The 21,007-nt window shown below is 48.2% G+C and overlaps 1 protein-coding gene across 1 annotated transcript in view; it reads right to left on the bottom strand.

Moving 5' to 3' along the window:
• Positions 1–21,007, bottom strand: part of Grap2 (GRB2 related adaptor protein 2) — a 93,998-nt gene that overhangs the window by 10,245 nt on the left and 62,746 nt on the right. The window contains exons 3-5 of the mRNA XM_021216943.1: positions 15,347–15,438; positions 4,633–4,724; positions 356–475 (exon numbers count right to left, since the gene is read on the bottom strand). Of these exons, the coding sequence (XP_021072602.1) occupies positions 356–475; positions 4,633–4,724; positions 15,347–15,424 (290 nt within the window). The 5' untranslated portion in view covers positions 15,425–15,438. The remainder of the gene's footprint in view (positions 1–355; positions 476–4,632; positions 4,725–15,346; positions 15,439–21,007) is intronic.

The raw sequence follows: 21,007 nt of genomic DNA, 5'->3' as shown, positions 1-21,007 counted from the left end.
GACAGGGAAAGAGATAAATACACACTTGTTTCTTTTTTTTTTTTTTTTTTCTCTTCAACTGGTTCTTAATATGTAGCCTTGGCTGTCCTGGAGTTCACTATGTAAACCAGGCCAGCGTTGAACTTACAGAGACCAGCCTTGGCTCTGCCTCTTGAATGCTGGAATTAAAAGTATGTACCACCACTGCACAGGTCATTTTGAACAGAAATCAGTGTGTGGAGGAGCTGAGGACCCATGTTCTGAGGAAGAAATAGTCCAGTAGTTAAAGAGATGCCACCATGTTTCTGACCAGTGGCTAATCTCCCGGCTTCAGCAGGCTGAGAAGGAGCAAGGCGGGTTTAGGAGTCGCCAGTACCTGACAGAGATGGAGAAGTCTCCTGGGGAACTCTGGCTGGCCCTGATGATGAAGAATCCAACGTCCTTGCCCATGAGTAAGTTTTCTGCTTGATGTCGAGAGAGGCCTTCATGGAACCACCTATTTCAAGACAAGGTAAAAGAGTTCTTTGAGACACGTGATGGTGGTGCGGAGGGAGAAGGGACACGGAAAAGAGGTGACTCGAGGGAGGAGGCCAGGGACTCGAGGGAGGAAGCCAGGGACCCTGAGTCAGGGTTTGGGGCATACATTCTAAAGATGTATTTATTTATTTTATGTATATGAGTACACACTGTAGCTGTACAGATGGTTGTGAGCCTTCATCTGGTTGTTGGGAATTGAATTTAGGACCTCTTCTTCGCTTCGGCCAACCCTGCTCACTCCAGTCTCGGCCCCGCTCGCTCAGTCCCTTCTTGGCTCCAGCCCAAAGATTTATTTATTATAATAAATAAGTACACTGTAGCTGTCTTCAGACGCACTGACGTAACGAGGGCATTACACACTGACGTAACAAGGGCGTCAGACCTCGTTACGGATGGTTGTGAGCCACCCTGTGGTTGCTGGGATTTGAACTCAGGACCTTCGGAAGAGCAGTCAGTGCTCTTACCCGCTGAGCCATCTCTCCAGCCCTGGCATGCATTCTAAAACCTAGCAACGGCAGCTAACTGCTTCCAGGGTAGCAATGGCCACTTGCTCTCTTGTTTGCATCCCTCCAGAAGTTTCTGTCTAGCTTGGGAAACTTGACTCATGGAAGTTTGCTGCTGTACCATGTGGGGCCACGTGGGATTGGCTCACAGTGGGATGAAGTCTCCTGCCACCAGGAGAAGAGAATGCATGGGGTGGAAAGGGCTGATGCAGTCATAGAGGCATGGAAGCATGGAGGCATGGAGGCATGGAGGCATGGAGGCATGGAGGCAGGGTGTCAGGCCAGGCTGGGAGACAAGGCCTGGGTACTCATTTCCTTCCTAAGATGCCAGTGGCCGGGCACTTTTCCCTGGGAGCATCCAGGGGCTCAGGTTCTTTGGGCTAACACAGAAGCCTCAGAGGTTTTTGACTGGCAGCAGAGACTGCCAAGAGCCCAGGAAATGTTGCAAACACTTGGAGCTCAGCAGCTCTAATAGCAACATCTGTAACCAACTTCCTTAACTCTTTTATGAGCCATTCCCTGCACTTCGAGGTCATTCACCTTAAAAAAAAAAAATAGAATCCAGGTCTGATGATCCTTTACAGAGGAAACAGAGACGTAGAAGAGAAACCGAATCTCCCAGAGCATATACAGTCAGGGTGGCAGCGGCTGGAATGTTCCGGAAAAAGTCAAGCACACTGGGTTAGGTGACCAATGGCTGCAGCTTCTGCCAGGAGAGCACAAACTACTCTCTGCTCTAGAATGAGGGTTTCTGTCACAGCCGGTAGAGGTTGGACCCTGTCACGTTGCTTCTAGATGGCTGCTCTAATTGCTGCTGTCAGAAGGCTAATTAACGCTGGAGTCCCTTTAGGATGAATGCATGGCAGGCCTCTGTGAATCACAGGATCTGAGACCCTTGACTCCAGACTCAGATAACAGGAGGGACACTTCCTCCAGACCTGGGCCACAGCAGTAGGCTGGAGCCTGGGGTTTCTGGTGTCCCACACCTCTGCAGGGCTGAACAGCTGATTGCCACAGGGAGAAGGCACAGTAGTGACAGGAGTAGGCGGGTGGCGGGTGCCACCGCAGTCATAGCTCAAAGGGAAGTTTGCAGCAGAGGCAACAGGCAGACCTTTAGAGAAGCAGAGGCATTTAGAAAAGCTACATCCTTTAACTAGATTAGAGTATGCAATCTTCTGTTTGTTTGTTTGTTTTTAAGACTTCCGAAATTTTCCGTACATTTTGTGTCAGACACAGGAGGCCAGGGTTTCAATCTTCCTGATTATTCTAAAGCTTATTTTTCACTTTATTTGACATGTTTTATTTGTACTTTTGTTTGTATTAGTTAATGAATTACTTTGAAAAAGGGTATCTCTATACAACCCTGGATATCCTGGAACTCCCTCCCTGTGTAGACCGGGCTGGCTTCGAACTCACGGAGATCTGGCTGCCTCTGCTTCCCAAGCACCTGGAATCAATGGTGTGCACCACCACACCCAACCTATTACTTTCGTTTTGGGGGGACAGGGTTTCATGTAGCCCTGACTGAATTTAAGCTTGTTATATGTTAGAGGCTGGCTTTGAACTTCCGATTCTACATCCTATAACTGCAGGTGCTGGAATAACCTTTTTTTTCCATCTTGGCCAGGTCTGATAGCTTTTATTGATCATCTTTGAACACCTGGGACCATTTTCTTGGTGCTAGGAAAACAGTGGTGAACAGAGCGGACAAGTGACTTCACTCTCAGCAAACCAACATTCTAGGTGGCCCAGGAGACGCACTGTAACAACAGAATAATCAAAAATGGCGTGCCAGGGGATTGTGAGCCAGGGGAGAAAATGGAAACAGAGTGGACAGGATGCTGGGGATGGAAAGTCATTTAAAATGGCCACAGGAGATGGCTTTGAAAGCATGACAACCTGAATTGTCATGATCCCCAGCACCCACACAAGAGCCTGCCACAGGGACAGGTACCTGTAGCCAGGACTGGGGAGACCAACGCAGGCAGAGCCCCAAGGCTCACTGGCTGGCAAGTCATAGACCAGGCATTGGCCCTGTCACAAAAGAGGTGAATGATATTCCTACAGGTGACACATGAAGGTGTCCTCTGGCCTCCACATATGGTATACTCATATAACACCACCACTGGGGAAAATTAAATGGTAATAAGAAAGGTTTACTGGAGAAGAGTGTGGGGGGGGGGGGCGGCAGGGTGAGGAGGACCTAGCAAAGGAGCCTGAGGAGAAGCCAGGGCACTGGAGGCCCCAAGGGGAAGAGGCCGGAAGAAGAGGCATTGTGGCAGTCACAGAGTTTGTTCTGATGGGAAGCACATCCCATCCTGCCGAGGTGATGGCTGAGAAAATAAGGATGCAGCCTATAGCTGGCTAGTACCTCATTGACAGAAGGGAGTCTGGGGGTTCCTCGGAGGATGGGCGCGAGCGCAGACGGAGTTGATAATAGCGTAATAAGGAAAGCCAACACTTTTGAGGGAATGAAAGGAAGACTGGAAGGAGCTGGGAGCAGCAGTGGTTTTGTTTTTCAGTTGTGTCTTTGGCCAGGGAGGTGGTGACTACAGCAAGCCTCAGCTGAGTACAGAGAGTAGATGGGAGGGGTGGGGGTGGGGTGTCAACTGCTGGAGGCACTGGCAGCTGCATCTGAACATGGCTGCTGGAGGTGCTGGGCCAGTGCGAGTGGGCATGAGGGTGGGGGAGGGGACCAAGGCGCTTCTCTTCCGGTGGGTTCCCTCGCCCGCCATACACCTGGGAGGAAGGCGACAGAGCTGAGAGGTAGGTGGGAGACTGACTGGCCTCAAGTGGCCCCCCTAGCAGATGACAACAGCGCTAAGGGCCCATGGAGGGGGGGGTCGGTCAGTGGTCAACCTGTTAGCTCAGTGGTCTCTCCTGGGTCACGGAAGGTGACGGCCTGAGTCACCAATACTACTATGATTTTCTTACAAAGCCTATGCTCTTTGGGCTCGACCCTGGCTCTGAGACAAGATTAGATTTCTATCTAACCCTTGTGGTCAATTCTTGAGACAAACACAGCCCAATCTGTGTTTCACTTCCTCTTTCTGGAGGGAATCTCCTCTGCCCCTCCCCACCCCCACCCCCCCAGACAGGGGTGAGTGAGCGGATAGAGTTTGGGATTCCTGCTTAGGGTGGAAAGCCACATTAGGCAGTCAACAACTTTGCAGGAATGGCTTTTGACGAGTGATGTCCAACAGCGCCCCCTTTGGGGTTCTTGGAGATCCCGCAACTGCATTCATTATAGGTGATTTTAACTTTAACAAGATTCCCCTCTCCCTGCCCTTCTCTCTATGTGTATATGTGTATATATGTATATATATATATATATATATATATATATATATATATATATATATATATATATATAATTAAATAGGCGATTCATGCACATGGTGTAAACTTCAGAAGGGAATGTGATGCCATGCAAATAAATCTTCCTCCCACCCTGGCCTTCCGCTGCGGGGTTCTGGAGGCTGGGGAGGGAGATCTCCAAAGGCAGCCATTTCTGACAGTTCCTTGGGTATGCATAGATAATTTTAGTGACAACTGAAAAAAGTAAGGGGAGCGTGTGTGGGTAGAGCCATCTTGGCAGGCTGGGAATACTTACTCAGGAAACTCGATATCTATAAAATTCTTCGGCACATATCCTTCTTGGCTTCCGAGCTCCGCCTTGAGCCACTCCTCCTGGTTGCTTAGTATCTAGATGGAAAAGAACAAAGGATTCTGATGCGAGGACCCCAAGCAGCAGGAAGGGGGCTGTAGAGCCTAAGGGACTGGATGGGACATCAGCCCCAGGGCTTATTGGGGAAGGGGGGGAACACCGTGGCTTACTTCTCTAGAATTCGGCTTCTCTTTACACTGTTATTTCTCTCCACTTGTGCTGCCCACTCATGTCACCCACCAGAGCTCAGACCTGGCGCTCAGAGATTGCCCTGCATCTCTTCTTACAGGTTTAGTCTTCCCATGTCTGTATGTGTGTGCTTACTCCTGTGCGTGTGCACGAGTGCTCCAGAGCGCATCTAAGGAGGTCAGGGGACAACTTCTGGTAGTCCTCTCCTGCTTTGTGCCTCCCAGGGATCAAAGTTATCCACTGAGCTGTCTTATCAGCTACCAGTGCGTTAATTCATTTGTTAATTTTTTTTTGAGAGAAGTCCATATGTAGCCTAAGCTGGCCTGGAACTCGCTATGAAGAATGGCTTTGAACTCTTGATCTTCCTGCTTCTACCTTCCAAGTACTAGGGATATAGAAGTATAAAAACCATGTCTGACCCAAAATTTAATTTTTAAACAAGAAGATTAAAACTTAGATGTCTAAGGGAGACCAGCTTCCTAAACTGTTAACGCTTCATATTTCATATTCCCATTTTGAATTTTGAAAATGGTGGGAATGGGATTCCGGATACTTGGGATGACCGTTCGGGTATGGTGTCTCGTGGCTGTCATCTCAACACTCAGGAAGGTGAGGCAGGAGGATTTCTGTCAGTTGGAGGCAAGCCCGGGTTACCTAGCAGTGAGCTCCAGGTCAACAGAGTGAGAACTTGAGAGTGAGAAGGGCTCTCTACAGAGACACTTGCCAGGCCCTTTATAAACTTAGCATCAGATCATAGACAAAACGAAGAAGAGTTCTTCTGTCTCCTTACTCTAGGGCCCTCCTGGACGGATACCCACATGTGGCTGCCTGTCTTGGTCACTCACTTATTCAGCAGACATGGCTGCATATATCTTCACTGATTTCAGAAAAAAACTGAGACGCCCTTGAAAATATTTGCCATCTCTACTTAGAGAGCTTCTAAAGTATGTGGGCTAGAATAGTGACTCTACCCAAGGGTGGCAGTATTAGAGAGTCACTTTCCAACAGCCCCCTCCCCCTTTCCTCCCACCCCCCACTTTTCGGTGCCCCTCCCCCCTCCGGTTTCTGGGCTTGGAGGAAGTATTAACTCTTTGCTTCTTTTTCTTATAGCTGAAAATATTTTCATGGGTGGAGACGCTAGGGCAGAAGGGAGAACAGAGGGCAGATGGGAAAGATAGCCTGGAGACCTCCCTAGGCAACGGGGATGAGCTAATTGGGCCAATTGCGATGACCCAGGAAGAGGGTCTGCGGTACATTCTTGGAGTTTGGCGTCTTCGCTCTAGCTGGGGGAGGTTAGAAGCAAGGGGCCTTGCAGCCCATGGTTGAAAATTCTGGATTTTTACCTTCAGATTGATGAAAAGATTTTTAAGCCAGGAAATGACAGTAAGAGTGAGAGTTGAGGAGGAGCCTTGAAGAGGAGCTGGGGGTGGGGTAAAACCAGGGGAAGGACAGAGGGTGATGGGCGGAGCCCACCGGGTCAGGGACCATGGGGTCTGAGCTAAGGAGAGGCGAAGACCTATTTCAGAGGATTCGAGGAAGAAAAAGCGAGCAGGGTTTTGTAACCATTTAGGGTAGCTGAGGGAGAAGGGGATTCTGGGAAAACTTTGGGTTTCTAGCTTGGGAGACTGAGTGGGTGGTGATGTCTCACTGAAATAGAGAGGAGCAAGAGCAGGCGGGACCGTGGGCTTCAGCTTGTAGCGGGTGAGTTCCGGCTGCACTCCTTCAACCGTGGAGAACCCCTCAGTGAGCATTGGGTGCCGTGGATGCGAGTGTTGGACGTAGGAGAGAGCTGGGGGCTGGTAACTGGGGTTTCCAAGACTCACCCAGTGAAAGCCCTGGAGCCCTTGGATTTCTGTCTTCCACATCAAAAGCTAATACTCCCCCCCTCCCTCTCTCCTTCCTGCCACAGGGTTTCATATAGCCACCGAATCAATCCCAAGGCAGCTGAGAGTGGTCTTGAATTTCTGATTTTCCTGCCTCCATCTTCTGAGTGCTGAGATTACAGGCAGACGCCACCCCATCTATTTTACGCTGTGTTGGGAAAAGTCTCCAGGGCTCCCTGCACACCCAGTGAGCTCTCTGCTAGCTGAGCTTCACCCCCAGGCCTAGGCTCCACTGTTTAATTTGTCTCATGAGACAGAGCCTCACTATGTAGCCCTGGCTGACCTGGAACTCACTATGTAGACTAGGCTGGTTTCGAACTCATAGAGACCAGCTTGCCTTTGCCTCCCGAGTGCTGGGATTAAAAATGTGGCACCATGGGCTGGTGAGATGGCTCAGTGGGTAAGAGCACCCGACTGCTCTTCCGAAGGTCCGGAGTTCAAATCCCAGCAACCACATGGTGGCTCATAACCATCTGTAACAAGATCTGATGCTCTCTTCTGGAGTGTCTGAAGACAGCTACAGTGTACTTACATATAATAAATAAATAAATCTTTTTAAAAAATGTGACACCGTTATGCCCAGCATTGCCTCTAATATCACTGCTGAGGTGGAAGAAAAGTGCCATCAGGTTTGCGACAGGAAAATGTGGTTTCTAGCTTGAGCTCTGTTATTAGCTGTGTGACACAGGACAAATCAATTAGCCATCTGAAATGTAGCAGCTCGCTGGAGCCTTACAGAGCTTAGGGAAGGACAGACAGAGCTCTGGCACAGGAATATATATATGTGTATCTTTTTTTTTCCTTCCAGACTGGGCTTCTCTAGGTAGCCCTGGCTGCCCTGGAACTTGCTCTGTAGACCAGGCTGGCCTCACACTTAGATCTGCCTGTGTCTGCTTCCCAATTGCTGGAATCAAATACCTGAGTCACCAAGCTGGCAAACATTCACATATTAAATATTAAATATATATATATGTATATATATTTATGTATGATACTATATATGATATATATATATTTGATACTGTATCTTTATTAGGGAGGACTCCAGTTCTGTTGGACATGGAATGGCTTGTAATTCGTGCAAGCACTGTTCATGAATGTTTGGGCTGTGATCATTCATTTCTGAAGCACTAAAAGCGTGCCCCATATTTGAGCTTGAGAAATGCTGAGAACAGAAACTTTTTCTAACATCAAATATGTCTCTCAGCTCTGCTGAGGATGGGTGTGGGTCTGTGTGTGCTGAGGGGACTGAGGGGGTGGGGAGGCACAAACTAGGTCAAGGGAAGGCAAGGAAACTCAGCTGTGGCATCTTGTATCCACTTAAAAAGCGCAAGAACGTTCCCCTCTGTGCACCGTGCGCCACTCCAGAATTGACAGCTTTGGAATTAGTTTCTCCTGTCACAGTCGACCCTTGGGGGAGGTGGGGGTTGACCAGGGTAACCAACGTGGAATCCTAATGGAGCAGAGGTAAGGGAGAGAGATGCCATTTGGAAATTGGCTTATCACAGTACGATTCACACTCTGTAGTTTGCTCCCTGACCGGAAACCAGCGCACAATCCAAGTAATCATGGCCAGCAGTCATCCACTTCCTCTAGAAGCTAAAGATTGTCCAGGACTGCCAGCTATTTGTCTTTACCACCTGGGGCTCAAACTGCCTGAGATTTATGTTTCCAGAGAGGTGAATTTACAGGCATTTTATGATATATAGAGGTTTTTGGGTTTTTTGTTTTGTTTTGTTTTGTTTTTTAAACCTCTCATTTTCTTCAAAGAAGTGTTCTTTTTTTTGTTTGTTTCTTTTCTTTTGAGGGGTGGTGGCTTCCCCCTGCCATTGTGGGTGGGCCCTGAGCCCCAAAGCTTCCTGTTCTCATCTCTCCATCAATTCAGTACCCATATCTCTTTGTACCCCTCATGCAAGCCCGGGCAAAGAGTACAGCTCAGACACACGAAGTTCTGCACTTACTTCTCTGTGCCGTCTTTCTTCAACGTTCCCTAAGAGAATAATTTTCTGGGTTACATGGCCTGAGAATAAGCTAGATGTGGGAAGAAAGGCCGGAAGTACAGCTGGGAAGAAATGTAAAATTGGATGGAAGTACAGCTCTTAGAGGCACAGTGGAAAGCCAGGGCATCATGGAAGTTAATTGTGTGGGATTAAGTCAGTGCTTTTAGGCCTCTCTTAGTAGGGAGAAACGGGGTCGACTTGGACACATTATAGAAACAGGGAGGAACAAACTGGGTCAAAAGCCGTTTTTCCAAAGCTGCAGGCAGATCCCAGTGTAGATCGGTGCCCTGTATAGCCACAGGTACGAACACGCAAAGTGTGATCCCCCCAATTCCTTTCCAACTGTTTTATTTCCCTGGAGAACAAGGAGCAAGCCCCTTTGGTGGAGGCGCCTCATCCACCATCTTGTCTGCCATCCCACCTGCTGTTTTAGCTGGGAAGGAGTGGGAGAGGGTCGCTGGAAAACTAGCCAGAGCGTCTTTGTACTTCGCTCATGGAAAAAGTCTGTCTAATCATTCTAGCCGAAGGCCAATCAACGCGAGCACCTCCAAGTGACTTTCTAGGGCACTTAAGAGCTGTCCTTGAAACGGTCTGCAGCGGTCCCTGGGCGTGTTTTCGCAGGCTCTCGATGACTGACAAGATCACTAATGGTCACCATTCAGACGTAAGAGCTCTGGCGCAGGCTCTCTGTGGTTTACTTTTTAACCGCCCCAGCTGCAACGTGCAGACCTGGGAAAGGTGGGCAAAGTTGGCTCACTGATGGGACTCTCTAAGTGGCCACATAGATGGCATTCCCCAGGTCAAGACATATGCTTGGGGACATGGCTTGTGATAGATGCTGGGAAGGCACAGTGCTGAACTGGAGTCTCTCTGCTCTCATGGAATTTCTCAATGGAAGAACCCACCATTCATTTATTCATTCATTCATTCATTCATCTCACATTGATGATAAGCATCATTCTGCTTCTAGAGATGCTAAAGTATGTGTAACCCTCAACCATACAAAACTTTGGCCAGTGGGGTAGCCAACGGGGAAATGGGCAATTAAGATCACATGTGGTGGGGCTAGAGAGATGGCTCAGTAGTTAAGAAGCACTGACTGCGGGCTGGTGAGATGGCTCAGTGGGTAAGAGCACCCGACTGCTCTTCCAAAGGTCCCGAGTTCAAATCCCAGCAACCACATGGTGGCTCAAAACCATCTGTAACAAGACCTGACGCCCTCTTCTGGAGTGTCTGAAGACAGCTACAGTGTACTTACATATAATAAATAAATAAAGCTTTAAAAAAAACAAAACAAAACCTAAGAAGCACTGACTGCTCTTCCAGAGGTCCTGAGTTCAATTCCCAGCAACCACATGATGGCTCACAACCACAGCAATGGGATCTGGTGCCCTCTTCTGATGTGTCTGAGGACGGTGATGGTGTACTCACATACATAAAATAAATAAAACCTTAAAAAAAAAAAATCACATGTGGTGAGGAACTGTGGTGAGAGATGGCCCTGAGAGGACAGCTTGTCTGAAGCAACATTGTAAGTGTGAGACGCTGGGAAACAGATAATGGGGAGGAGTTAGTTTTGCTTGGGGCAGGGGTGATAAGGAAAGGAGAGGATGGGGGGGGGGTTGTTTCTGGAAAGATGGTCAAATTCCAAAGGATACTTGGAGAATTAGGGGGTAGGGCTGAGATAGGGTGATATATACCATGGGACAGTGTCCTCAAAGATGTGTTCTGTGTGTATGTGCGTACACACGGGCCTGCCGGTGAGGGTGATGAGACTGTATAATGGGTTAGATTTCAACGAGTTGTTATGGTAACGGGAGTGCTTCTGAGGAAGGTGGAGATCTGATCTGCTTTGTCGTCAGGAAGAGTCTTTCTGGCACCAGTGGGTAGACTGATTGGGGAGGAAGAGAGAGGAGACAAGACTTCAGATGACCGTTGGCCAGTTATCTGAGAGGCTGAGAGAGCAGGAAGGCATGTAGTCGTGATAATATGGCCACTGCTTGCTCAGTATCTGCTTTGGACCATGACCTTTAACTCCTTTCCTAGACTCTGCAGGATAGGTCATCTCTTCACAGAGGCAAACACTGATGCCCACACTGATGCTCACACTGATGTTCACAATGAGGCTCACACTGATGCTCACACTGATGATGCTCACACTGATGATGCTCACACACTGATGAGGCTCACACTGATGATGCTCACACTGAGGCTCACACTGATGATGCTCACACTGATGATGCTCACACTGATGAGGCTCACACTGATGATGCTCACACTGATGAGGCTCACACTGATGATGCTCACACTGATGAGGCTCANACTGATGAGGCTCACACTGATGATGCTCACACTGATGAGGCTCACACTGATGATGCTCACACTGATGAGGCTCACACTGATGATGCTCACACTGAGGCTCACACTGATGAGGCTCACACTGATGAGGCTCACACTGAGGCTCACACTGATGATGCTCACACTGAGGCTCACACTGATGATGCTCACACTGATGAGGCTCACACTGATGATGCTCACACTGAGGCTCACACTGATGATGCTCACACTGATGATGCTCACACAGATGAGGCTCACACTGATGCTCACACTGATGATGCTCACACTGAGGCTCACACTGATGATGCTCACACTGATGAGGCTCACATTGATGCTAACACTGGCAGGTGCCTAGGCCCAGGCTACACAGTTTACAGGCTGGGAACTGAATCCATATTCATAGGGTGACAAAGCCTGTGTTCCTTTTTTCTGGCATCACACTTTTTCTTTTTCTAATGGAGAAGGTCTTCCCTTGGGGGACTTAGGGAAAGAAATATATTTAGAACAGAGATAGTACATAAGGAACAGAGAGAGCTCCATGCAGGCCCTGGCCCACTGTCTACCTGTGTGATTTTGACAGGTTGTTTAATTCTTCAGCCTCCGTTTCACATTTACGGACTGGAGAAAGTACTCTCAAACTCCTAGGTTTGCTGAGATGCCACAATAGTACCTGTATCCCCTGTGCCAGTCTTGGCTTACAATGGAAACTCAGCTGGTGGCAGTCCTGACCACCAGGATTTGGCAAGAGAGGTGCCTAGCAACTAAACTTTGATGGTACCTCGATTACAGACAGAAGAATAACTTGGATGGAAGTTGGGTTAGGTGGGTCTAGGGGGTTGTGTGAGCCTGATGGCAGGAGGTAACATCCGGCAGACAACTGGTTCTGGGGTTCAAAGCAAGGGTTAGTGAGGGAGAAAGGTACAGAGTGGGCTATCTTTAGCACAGAGCCAGAGAAGAGGGTGAGGTGATTCAGAGCAAAGAGAATCAGAAGGTCAAGGACATAGCTTCAGGGGAGTGGATATATCAGCTTAGAGAGAGGACAGGGACACTCACAAACAAGACCTGTAGGAGAGGGGAGGGGAGAAAGAACAAGACGGGGGTGCCATTGAGCAAGGGGAAAGAGCCCCAGTGAGGGGCAGCCAATAGAGTCTCCGATTTGTCTTCTAGAAAAGTCCTTCTGGGACCAGTATGTGGAATGATTGAAGGAGGAAGAGACAGGAGGCAATGACTTCAGGCAAGGGGCTGCCAGCCAGTCACCTGAGAGACCAGGAGAGGGGGAAGGCACATAGGTGTCTTGGTAGAACATTCAACTCACATGAAGGAGAGTGCAGCACATGCTGGGTAGTTTTTGTTAACTTGACACCAGCTAGAGTCATCTAGGAAGAGGGAATGTAAACTGGAATCAGATTGGCCCCTAGGCAAGTCTGTGAGACGTTTTCTTGATTAATGATTGAGTGGGAGGGCCCAGCCCACTGTGGGCAGTACCATCCCTAGGCAGGTGGGATGTATAACTAAGGTAGCAGAGTAAACCAAGAGTCCCAAAGCAGCGAAAGCAGCTCCTCCTGTGGTCTCTGTTTCAGTTCCTGCTTCCAGGTTCCTGCCTTGAGTTCCTGCCCTGACTTCCCTCAGTGATGGACTTTGAAGTGCAAGTGTAAGTCAAACAAAACTCTCCCCTCCCCAAGTTGCTATCCCAGCAAACCAGGACACAAAATAAAAGGCAGACTTCAAAAGGCCGTGGAGCCAAGAGGGGAAGTGGATGGCACCCAGCACGGAGAACTGCTTCCTTTTGAGCAAAAGGGACAGGAAATCAATAAGGAGCCAGCCTGGGGAACAGAGCTGAGGGAATGCTCGTTTGCTTGTTTTTCCTTTCACTCTTCTGGATAACAAAAGATAACGGGAGCTTAAGCAAGGCATTAGATCTGTATGTGATGAATATCAGGGCGGGAGCTAGGCTGAGCAGTGGGTGCTTCTATGTGTTGGTATCCGAAGGGTCACAGTGCCCCACAGAGGAGGGAGGAGAGACTTACCATCACATGACAAGTGTCTCTGTGACCTCAGTAAGGATCCAAAGATGCAAAGACCACATTTTCCTCAACTGGTGGCCTAACCTATTTGAGCTTATAAAACTTCAAACTTGGGACACTATGGGGTCAACCACAGCATGAGATCTTTCAAGCTGAAACCAGCTGAAAGCTATACACTGTGTGTGTGTGTGTGTGTGTGTGTGTGTGTGTGTGTGTGTGTGTTTAAATGACAAATGAAGCCATTCTGTTCTACATGCATGTGTTCTGTGGACACTTTTCCAGGTTGCCCTCTGACACCCCAACAAGGGCCTTTGTATGGCCCACAATTCTCTGTGGCAAGATACAACAGTGGCCTTGGTGACTCAGACCTGTGAGAGGACCACCCAGACAACTGAGGACAAGAGCTGAGGCATGCTCTCGGAGGGTGCCCTGAGGTCACATAGGTGTACCCTGCCACCACATACTCCCACCACATACTCCCGAATGTCCTGTGGACGGGCTTTTCTATGCCTTTGCAAATCACAGGGGCTAGCTTTGGAGTATGTTGATGGACACCTGGGATGTGGGAGAAGTCCAAGGCTACTTCGGCTCTGCCAGTGGCCACTACAACCCAAGTGGGGCCCAGAAGCAAGTTTTAAGGAGCCCCTTAGTGGCTGGGGATGCATGGGCTCCATCGAGCCACCCTGGGTCTGCTGCCTCTCCCTGGCTGCTTCCACCTGCACGTTTTCCATCTGAAGCCTGGCCTTGCATTTCTTTGAGTTTGCTGTTTCCTGATGTTCCCACTGCCACGATTGCACTTGGCCCACCCTTCAGGGTGGGATCCCATGTTCCCCACGAGTGCTCCTGAGCACTGAGCTGAGAGTGTCTATGATAGCCGGTTAGAGGTGTGTGCTGTGCACTCTGTCGCCCAACCTGGTGTTCAGCACATAGGTGCTCAGAAGGAACAATCTGGAGGGATGTGGACTTCTCTTTTTATGGAACTGCACTGGGTTGTGCTCAAAGTCAGGCTCCTTTAAGGATGGATCCTTTGGGGCTAGGAACAGCCCACCATGCAAGCACAAGGTCTTGAATTCAGATCTCTGGTTATGGAGGCCTGAGTCTAGGCACAGGGGAGGTAGAGATAGGCAGGTCACTGGAGCTCACTGCTCAGTCCGCCTAAGTCAAAGCAGTGAGCTCCAGGTTTAGTGAGGGATACTGCTTCAGAAAGTTATGGTGGAAGGTGTTATATAGTATGGCGAGGAGGTGCCATGGCAGGCTCATGCCAAGACATGCCCCTGAGTAATTATGCCATGCAACAGATCTGATATAAAGGGGGCTTGTTGGGGGGGGGAGAGGGAGAGTAGTGAGGACCTCAGGAAAGGAGTAGATGCAGCAAAGGAGCCATGAGGGCGGCGTGGGGTGGGGGGGCTGGGTGGAGTGGAGGGCAGAGAGGGAGAGAATTGGGGAGGGACAATACCAAGAACAGAAAGTGAGCTGGGGTGGTGGGCAGTCCTTTTTATAAGCGGCACACACTTGGGACACCTGGTGGTAGCCAGCAGGTATTGATAATAGGTGACATAAGCTGGTGCCAGGTTCCCAAGAGGAGCCTAGTGGAATTGCCTGTAAGCTAACAGAAGATGCCTGATATAAACTTCTGGACTCTACCCTTATGTGCATACATGTATCTGGGCATGCATACACATGTGCACATGTACACATATGTATGTGCATATACATCTGCATACACATGAGCGTGTGCATTGTTTGCCCAACTAGGGAGCTATTACGATGAGGGATGAGGGATGGAACACTTGTATTCTCCCTACATCCTCTGTATGCCTTCCAGGCAGTACTAATGGGATAAAGGCTTGGTATTGGCTAAAAGTCACACAAGTTTTCTACTCATGGATGGTCAATAGATTACCCTAGAAATAAACTTTGGTGCTCTCTTCCTCTCCCCATCCCATTCTCTCTCTCTCCCCTCCATTTTGTTTTGAGATAGGTCTCATGTAACGCAACCTGACGACAAACTCACTATGTCGCCAAGGCTGGCCTTGGAACTCTTGATCCTCCTGCCTCTACCTCCTGAGTGCTAGGATTATGGGCATCTGCCCACATCTGGTTTTCAAAAAAAAAGAAGTCTGCACTCTTTTTCAGCGACAGAGGCATAGGTTGTTAGGTGGCCTTGGTAGCCAGGCCCAGGGAACCTCAGCCCCTCACGACTTCCCTGGGAGCCCACATAACCTACCTTCAGAATGTCTCCCGTGCGAAAGCTCAGTTCGTCCTCACCCGAGGCCATGAAATCAAACTTGGCAGTGGCTTCCATGTCTTGACGAGAAGCTGGAAGAGAAACAATGTGGTCATTTTGCCTTTCCACCAGGGACGGGCTACAGAGCAGATGGCACTGCCTGGCAGGCTCAGCAGTGGGCAGGAGGGTGGTCCAGTGGATGTCTGCAGGCTGGAGAGCTAGGCTCAGGCAGTGGAGAAGGCCGTGCGTGCGAGGCCAGAGCTCATGTTTGCAACAAGAGCTACTGCAGCTTTCCAGATCTGCTTCCCCCAATCGTTCTCTAGATACCAGAAGTAGGAAATTCAGCCAGCGACAGCCCAGCCCCTCGACCTCCAACTCCCTTACCCTCCCCCCCCCCCCAGCCCTAGGCCTGTCACTGCTTCTGGGGCCATCTCTGTTTGTCACTGATAAGGACAGAAGGCTTGCTATCAACTGGAACTTGAGGCCCATGGGGCTAGAAAAGACTGTTCAGTAAACACTGTCCCGGGGCTGTCCCTCGGCAGCTATATTTAACCAGGCAGCGTTAATTAGACAGATGCCATTTTCCCTTTACATCTGAATCATTTAAGAGAATTAGACAGTATTGGCCAATGGGGAACCCAGCATCCTTCTGCCCAGTTTGACAGGAGGAAGCGTTTTTTTGGTTTTTGATCTGGGAAACATAGTTGGTCCGGCAGCTTCTTATAGCCCGAGCACATCTCAGAAATTTCAATTTCGATAGTTCTGAATTGAATTACCCTGTCTCACAGTAACCCCAATGTACTGATCACTGTGTCTGCCCCTATACTACAATAAATATGAACAAAGTTCAAGGAGCTGTTGGGAATGCCACAGAAAGAACTGAGTGGAAGTGGTGTGTATGTATGTGTGTGTGTGTGTGCATGTGTATGTATGTGCATATACATGTATGTGTGTGAGAGAGAGTATGTAAATGGTTGTATATCAGATACCTTTGAGAATCTCAGTTTCCTCATCTTTAGAATGGGAATCTTAATATTCAGTGGATCAAGTTGTGAAATGGAGTTAAATAACAGTTGCAAGTACTGCACAGAATACAGCTGGAGAGTATTTATGTTTTAAAATAATTGTATGGGCTGAAGAGGTAGTTCTGTTGATAGAGCGCTTGTCTAGTGTGCATGAAGAATTCAATAAACCAGCATGGTAGCACACCCCTGCATTCCCAGACTCAGGAGGTAGAGGCCAGAGGATGAGAAGTTCAAGGTCATTCTTAGCTCCGGAGTGAGTTGGAGGCCAGCCTGGGCTACATGACATCCTGTATCAAGATAATAATGGCAGTCGTAATTTTATGGAATAAATCCCTCCCCAGCTGAGGCAGCCTGAAGCAGAAAAGAAGGTGATGTTGCTCATCTCCTATAAACTGTTCTCCCTGACTGTGGCACTTAATCAGCAGGACTGTCACCTCCGCTGATCCTCTGCTAAAACAGCTTACTGTCAGGGCAGCGACTGGAAAGTTACAGGTTCGGCATTTAGATCTGACAAAGTTTCGCTAATTCTCACCCTTTGGGTGAGTTAATAAGTTGACCCTCAGACTTAGTGGGCTCTCGGTGATCAGGAAACTGGGGATGCAAGTAGTTCCCTCAGGAGCTTCTTTCTATCCCTCTCAGCGAGATCTGGGGACCGTCAGGAAGGTAGCAGTAGGTGGCAGGGTGCAGCAGGGAGCTCTTGGTGGATTAGAGCTGACTGACTCAGGGAGAAAGCTGGGTGCTATGGAGGGGTTTAGGAAGCTGACTTCCTGTGTCTGCTTTGTTTCCTGAAGACAATTTGTGAGGTAACCAATCACAGGCCGACAAGCATCACTCATAAAATGCCATTGTTGACTCTCTGCCGCTCCCCCTAGTCAGATACATTCCTTTTTGTACACTGTCTATCTGAGGGAAGTTAACATGATGGGCGACCGACCCACTGAGCAAACAGGAATAACTCTGCCCTTCTTCCTTAAGGCTAAATGTTTTTGCTGAATGGAGTCACCCCCATTATGTTACAGCTCCAGGAACCTTTCTCCAAATTAAAGTCTTGCCTCTGGTTTGCGGGGGGGGGGGGAACGTGACTTCTGTGGGTCACCATCATGGTATCCACAGTAGACACTTGGTCACCTCAAGAGATCAGGTGTCGGGTGAACGGTCCTGAAAACCGTGACCCCATTTCCACACAAATTTACCTTAATAAGCGAGGTGAGAACAAGGGGAGGCAAGTGCTAAATGTATTTAAAAGTCAGACGGAGTGCAGGGGAGAGAAACGTGCTCTGGGTGTGACCTTGAGCTTGGGAAGGTCAAACCAGAACTGCGCCTGGCTCCCAACAGCTGTAAATCACTTGGGTGAGAAGGCCCAGACAGAAGTAAAATTGCTACTGCATAGTGTCACTTTTCTGTCTTCCCCCCAGGGAAGGTTGGCAGGGTGGCAGAGCCAGAGGTATAGGCCTATCACACAGTTCCCCAGCTTGTAATATTAATCCTGGCTCTGAAAACCCAATTAAACAAGCCTTCTCTTCCTGAGATCCACTCCCATTTCTGTTTGCGAGATAAAATCTGTTTGGCTGCTGTTTTATGGGAGGGCAATATTCAAGGTGGGGGAGGGGTGCTTTGGTTGGGGTCACAGGGCTCCCTCATGAAGAAAAAAACAGTAGCAGTATGTCATCTTCAGTTTGACTGTTGAAAGGCATGGACCTTTGGATATTGATTCTTGTATATTCATTAGTGTTGATTTGGAAAAGTTTAACAAGGACCACTAGGGAAGAGGGAAATTGAACTATCAATATAGTTTATTCAGTATATATTGATTGGTTTATATTTATTTATTTTCTGTAGTAGTCTGCACCTGTCACTGCTATATTTTTACATCTGGAAAACAAATTTCTATATTTCTATAGAGATGACTGGGTTTCAAGATTGGGTAGTAGTGGTGAAAGGAATGAGGGAAGAAGGAAGGCGGCAAGAAGGTGGGGAGAGTGTAGCCTGGATTCAAACGTGTTCTCTGTATTTTCTGTGCTCCTGACCTCTGGGAAAGGTGAAGAGAGAGACCCCTTTCCAGAGATCTCCATCCTCACAGATGAACTCAGTGCAGGGTCCCTGCCAGAGACTGGCTTTAGAAATGGCTGAAATGCCACCTGCCACACAGCATGAGAAGTTTCAGCCTCCAGGGGCAGCCAGCTGCCTCCAGCAGCCTGCCACCCCCCAAGCCCAAGCCGTACCCCACAGATGATGCCATTTGTGGGGTTCTAATGCCAGCCTGCTTCCTGCTGGCCCTTGGTGGCTGTCTCACGCATCATCCATTAGCAGCCCTGAGACATAGATTAGCCTCCCAGCAGGGTGACAAACACCACACAGGAGTGCCTGGGCTGATCATCTCTGCCCTTGAGTTTCCTTGTAAGCTGCTTTTACTAAGGGAAAAAAAAAATCACCCTGAAAAATATTCAAGTGATATATAAGGAATGTCTATCTACGTTTAAAACCTTATCGGCACAAGATGCAAACAAAAGGCACCAGGCAGTTCCTTAACATGACTCCATTTAGAAGCCACATTAAATAGATTTGTATGAAGAAGTAAATTTCATCAAAATGGTACCAGGCAAGAAACTTCTTGAACAATTTCAGCTCCTCCTTAGTTGGCTATGAATAGCCAAGGCTTCCATTTTATGTCTCTCTTAAAAGGAGCAATTGCATAACGGCACATAGCTAAGTGAGACTCGGGCTCGGGACCCAACGAAAGAGGAAGCTGGGTCCTAAATTGAATCAGTCATGACCACTTCCTCTTTTGCTAGGGATGGCTCTCATTTGAATGTGTGCCCCAGTTTGGGTTGTAATTTAGACAGCAGAATGTCTTGCAGTGAGAAAGAAAGAGAAAGAGAGAAAGAGAGAGAGAGAGAGAGACAGAAAGAGACAGAGGTGACTTTTATGAATACTGCTGACCACACATTTATCAGAACATTAGCCACAAATGTAATTTTTATTAGTTTATCTATGTAGGATATGGGGAGTTTACCAATTTTGAACTTCGGGGTTTGGGTGCAAAGAAGAGCTAGAACAATTCAGTAAATATTGATTGGTTTTTATTGATCTCTTTTCTGTAGTAGTCTGTACCTGTCACCTATTATGCCTCCCACCCCCAACGCTTCCTGATACAGACACTTGGAGGCTCCAGCCTTCGTGTTGTTATTGTCGTTATTAAGCAGAGATAAAGTCACCTGAAGCATTGCTCTGTTGATCAGACTGGCCTGGAACACCCAAGGCTCAAGCAATGCTCCTGCCTCGGCCCTCTAAAGGCTGGGATTATACAAATAAGTGCAAGCAGGTGAAGCCCCTCTTGGAGACAGGGGAAGGCCAGCTCAATTAATGTTCAGAAGTAGGACACCTTATGCTGCCTGGAGAGGAGGGAGGTGATTACAGCTAGGTCCCACTGTACACAATAGGAAGGTTCTTGGAAAGTTATTCTGAATAGAGTATTTGTAAATGGAATCGTATTAGCATGTATTATAGAGACTCGCTCTACAAAGGAGCCCTGCGGTGAAGCCCTTTCAAAATGGAAAGGAAACTTTGTTATGCAAATAACTACCTTTTAATTGATCCATTTTAACTTCGGAGCTTGTAGGCATTCAATCTTAAAAAGAACACACCTGTGTGTCACCTCCAGCTTCTCCACCCTGGGGGCCAAGTAAACATTACCTGGCCATCTTGCTCAGCCTGGCCATCTTGCTCAGCTCTGAAAGTGCTTTACAAAACGGCTGTTAGAGACAGAAGGCTCCACCTTGGCCTGTAGACCAGCTTCAGGAGGCTTCTTCTGGGAAGGGCCTATAGTAAATACCTTTGGCTTTGAGTGGTGTGTACGGTCTCTGTTATGTAACGCTGCAGCCTCTAGGTCAGCCACAGATGACAGATGAATGGGTACAGTTGTGTTCCAGTCAAAGTTTATTCGCGGACACTGGCATTCACTTCTTCTTGTGCTTGAGATAAGTATCTCAGGCTGGTCTCAAACTGGCTAGGTAGACAAAGATGACCTTGAACTCCTGCTTCTAGGCATGTGCTACCACAATACACAATAGGCTTAGCAGTAGACTTCTTTAATTTATTCTTTTATTTTTTATTTATTTTATTTTTTTTTTGTTGTTGTTGTTGTTGTTTTTCGAGACAGGGTTTCTCTGTATAGCCCTGGCTGTCCTGGAACTCACTTTGTAGACCAGGCTGGCCTCGAACTCAGAAATCTGCCTGCCTCTGCCTCCCGAGTGCTGGGATTAAAGGCGTGCGCCACCACCGCCTGGCTAGCAATAGACTTCTCAAAGGGAGAGACTATAAGCTAATGAAGTGAGGATTAGGAATCCATAGACATGAATTGGAATCTGCAATAGGCTGTTTGCTTCCTGGGGATTGTGTTGTCTCATCCACAAAACTGCAACAACCACAGGTCCTTCGTGTGTAGACCCTAAGCAACATACATGTAGTGACCGTGTGTGTGAGAGTTTCTACAATCCCCAGGCAATACTTAACTGATATTTCCTAAGTGTTTGTTACATTCATAAAAGCGTAATTAATAACCCTACCACCAGAGTTACATCTGATTCCATCAGAGGGAGGGACCTGGGTATCTAAGTTTACAAGGAACAGTTAATTT

Source organism: Mus pahari, chromosome 17 (genome assembly GCF_900095145.1).
Source record: "Mus pahari chromosome 17, PAHARI_EIJ_v1.1, whole genome shotgun sequence".
Taxonomy (NCBI): Eukaryota; Metazoa; Chordata; class Mammalia; order Rodentia; family Muridae; genus Mus; species Mus pahari.
The sequence above is the reverse complement of the archived record's forward strand: the minus strand, read 5'-3'. Positions and strand labels throughout refer to the sequence as shown.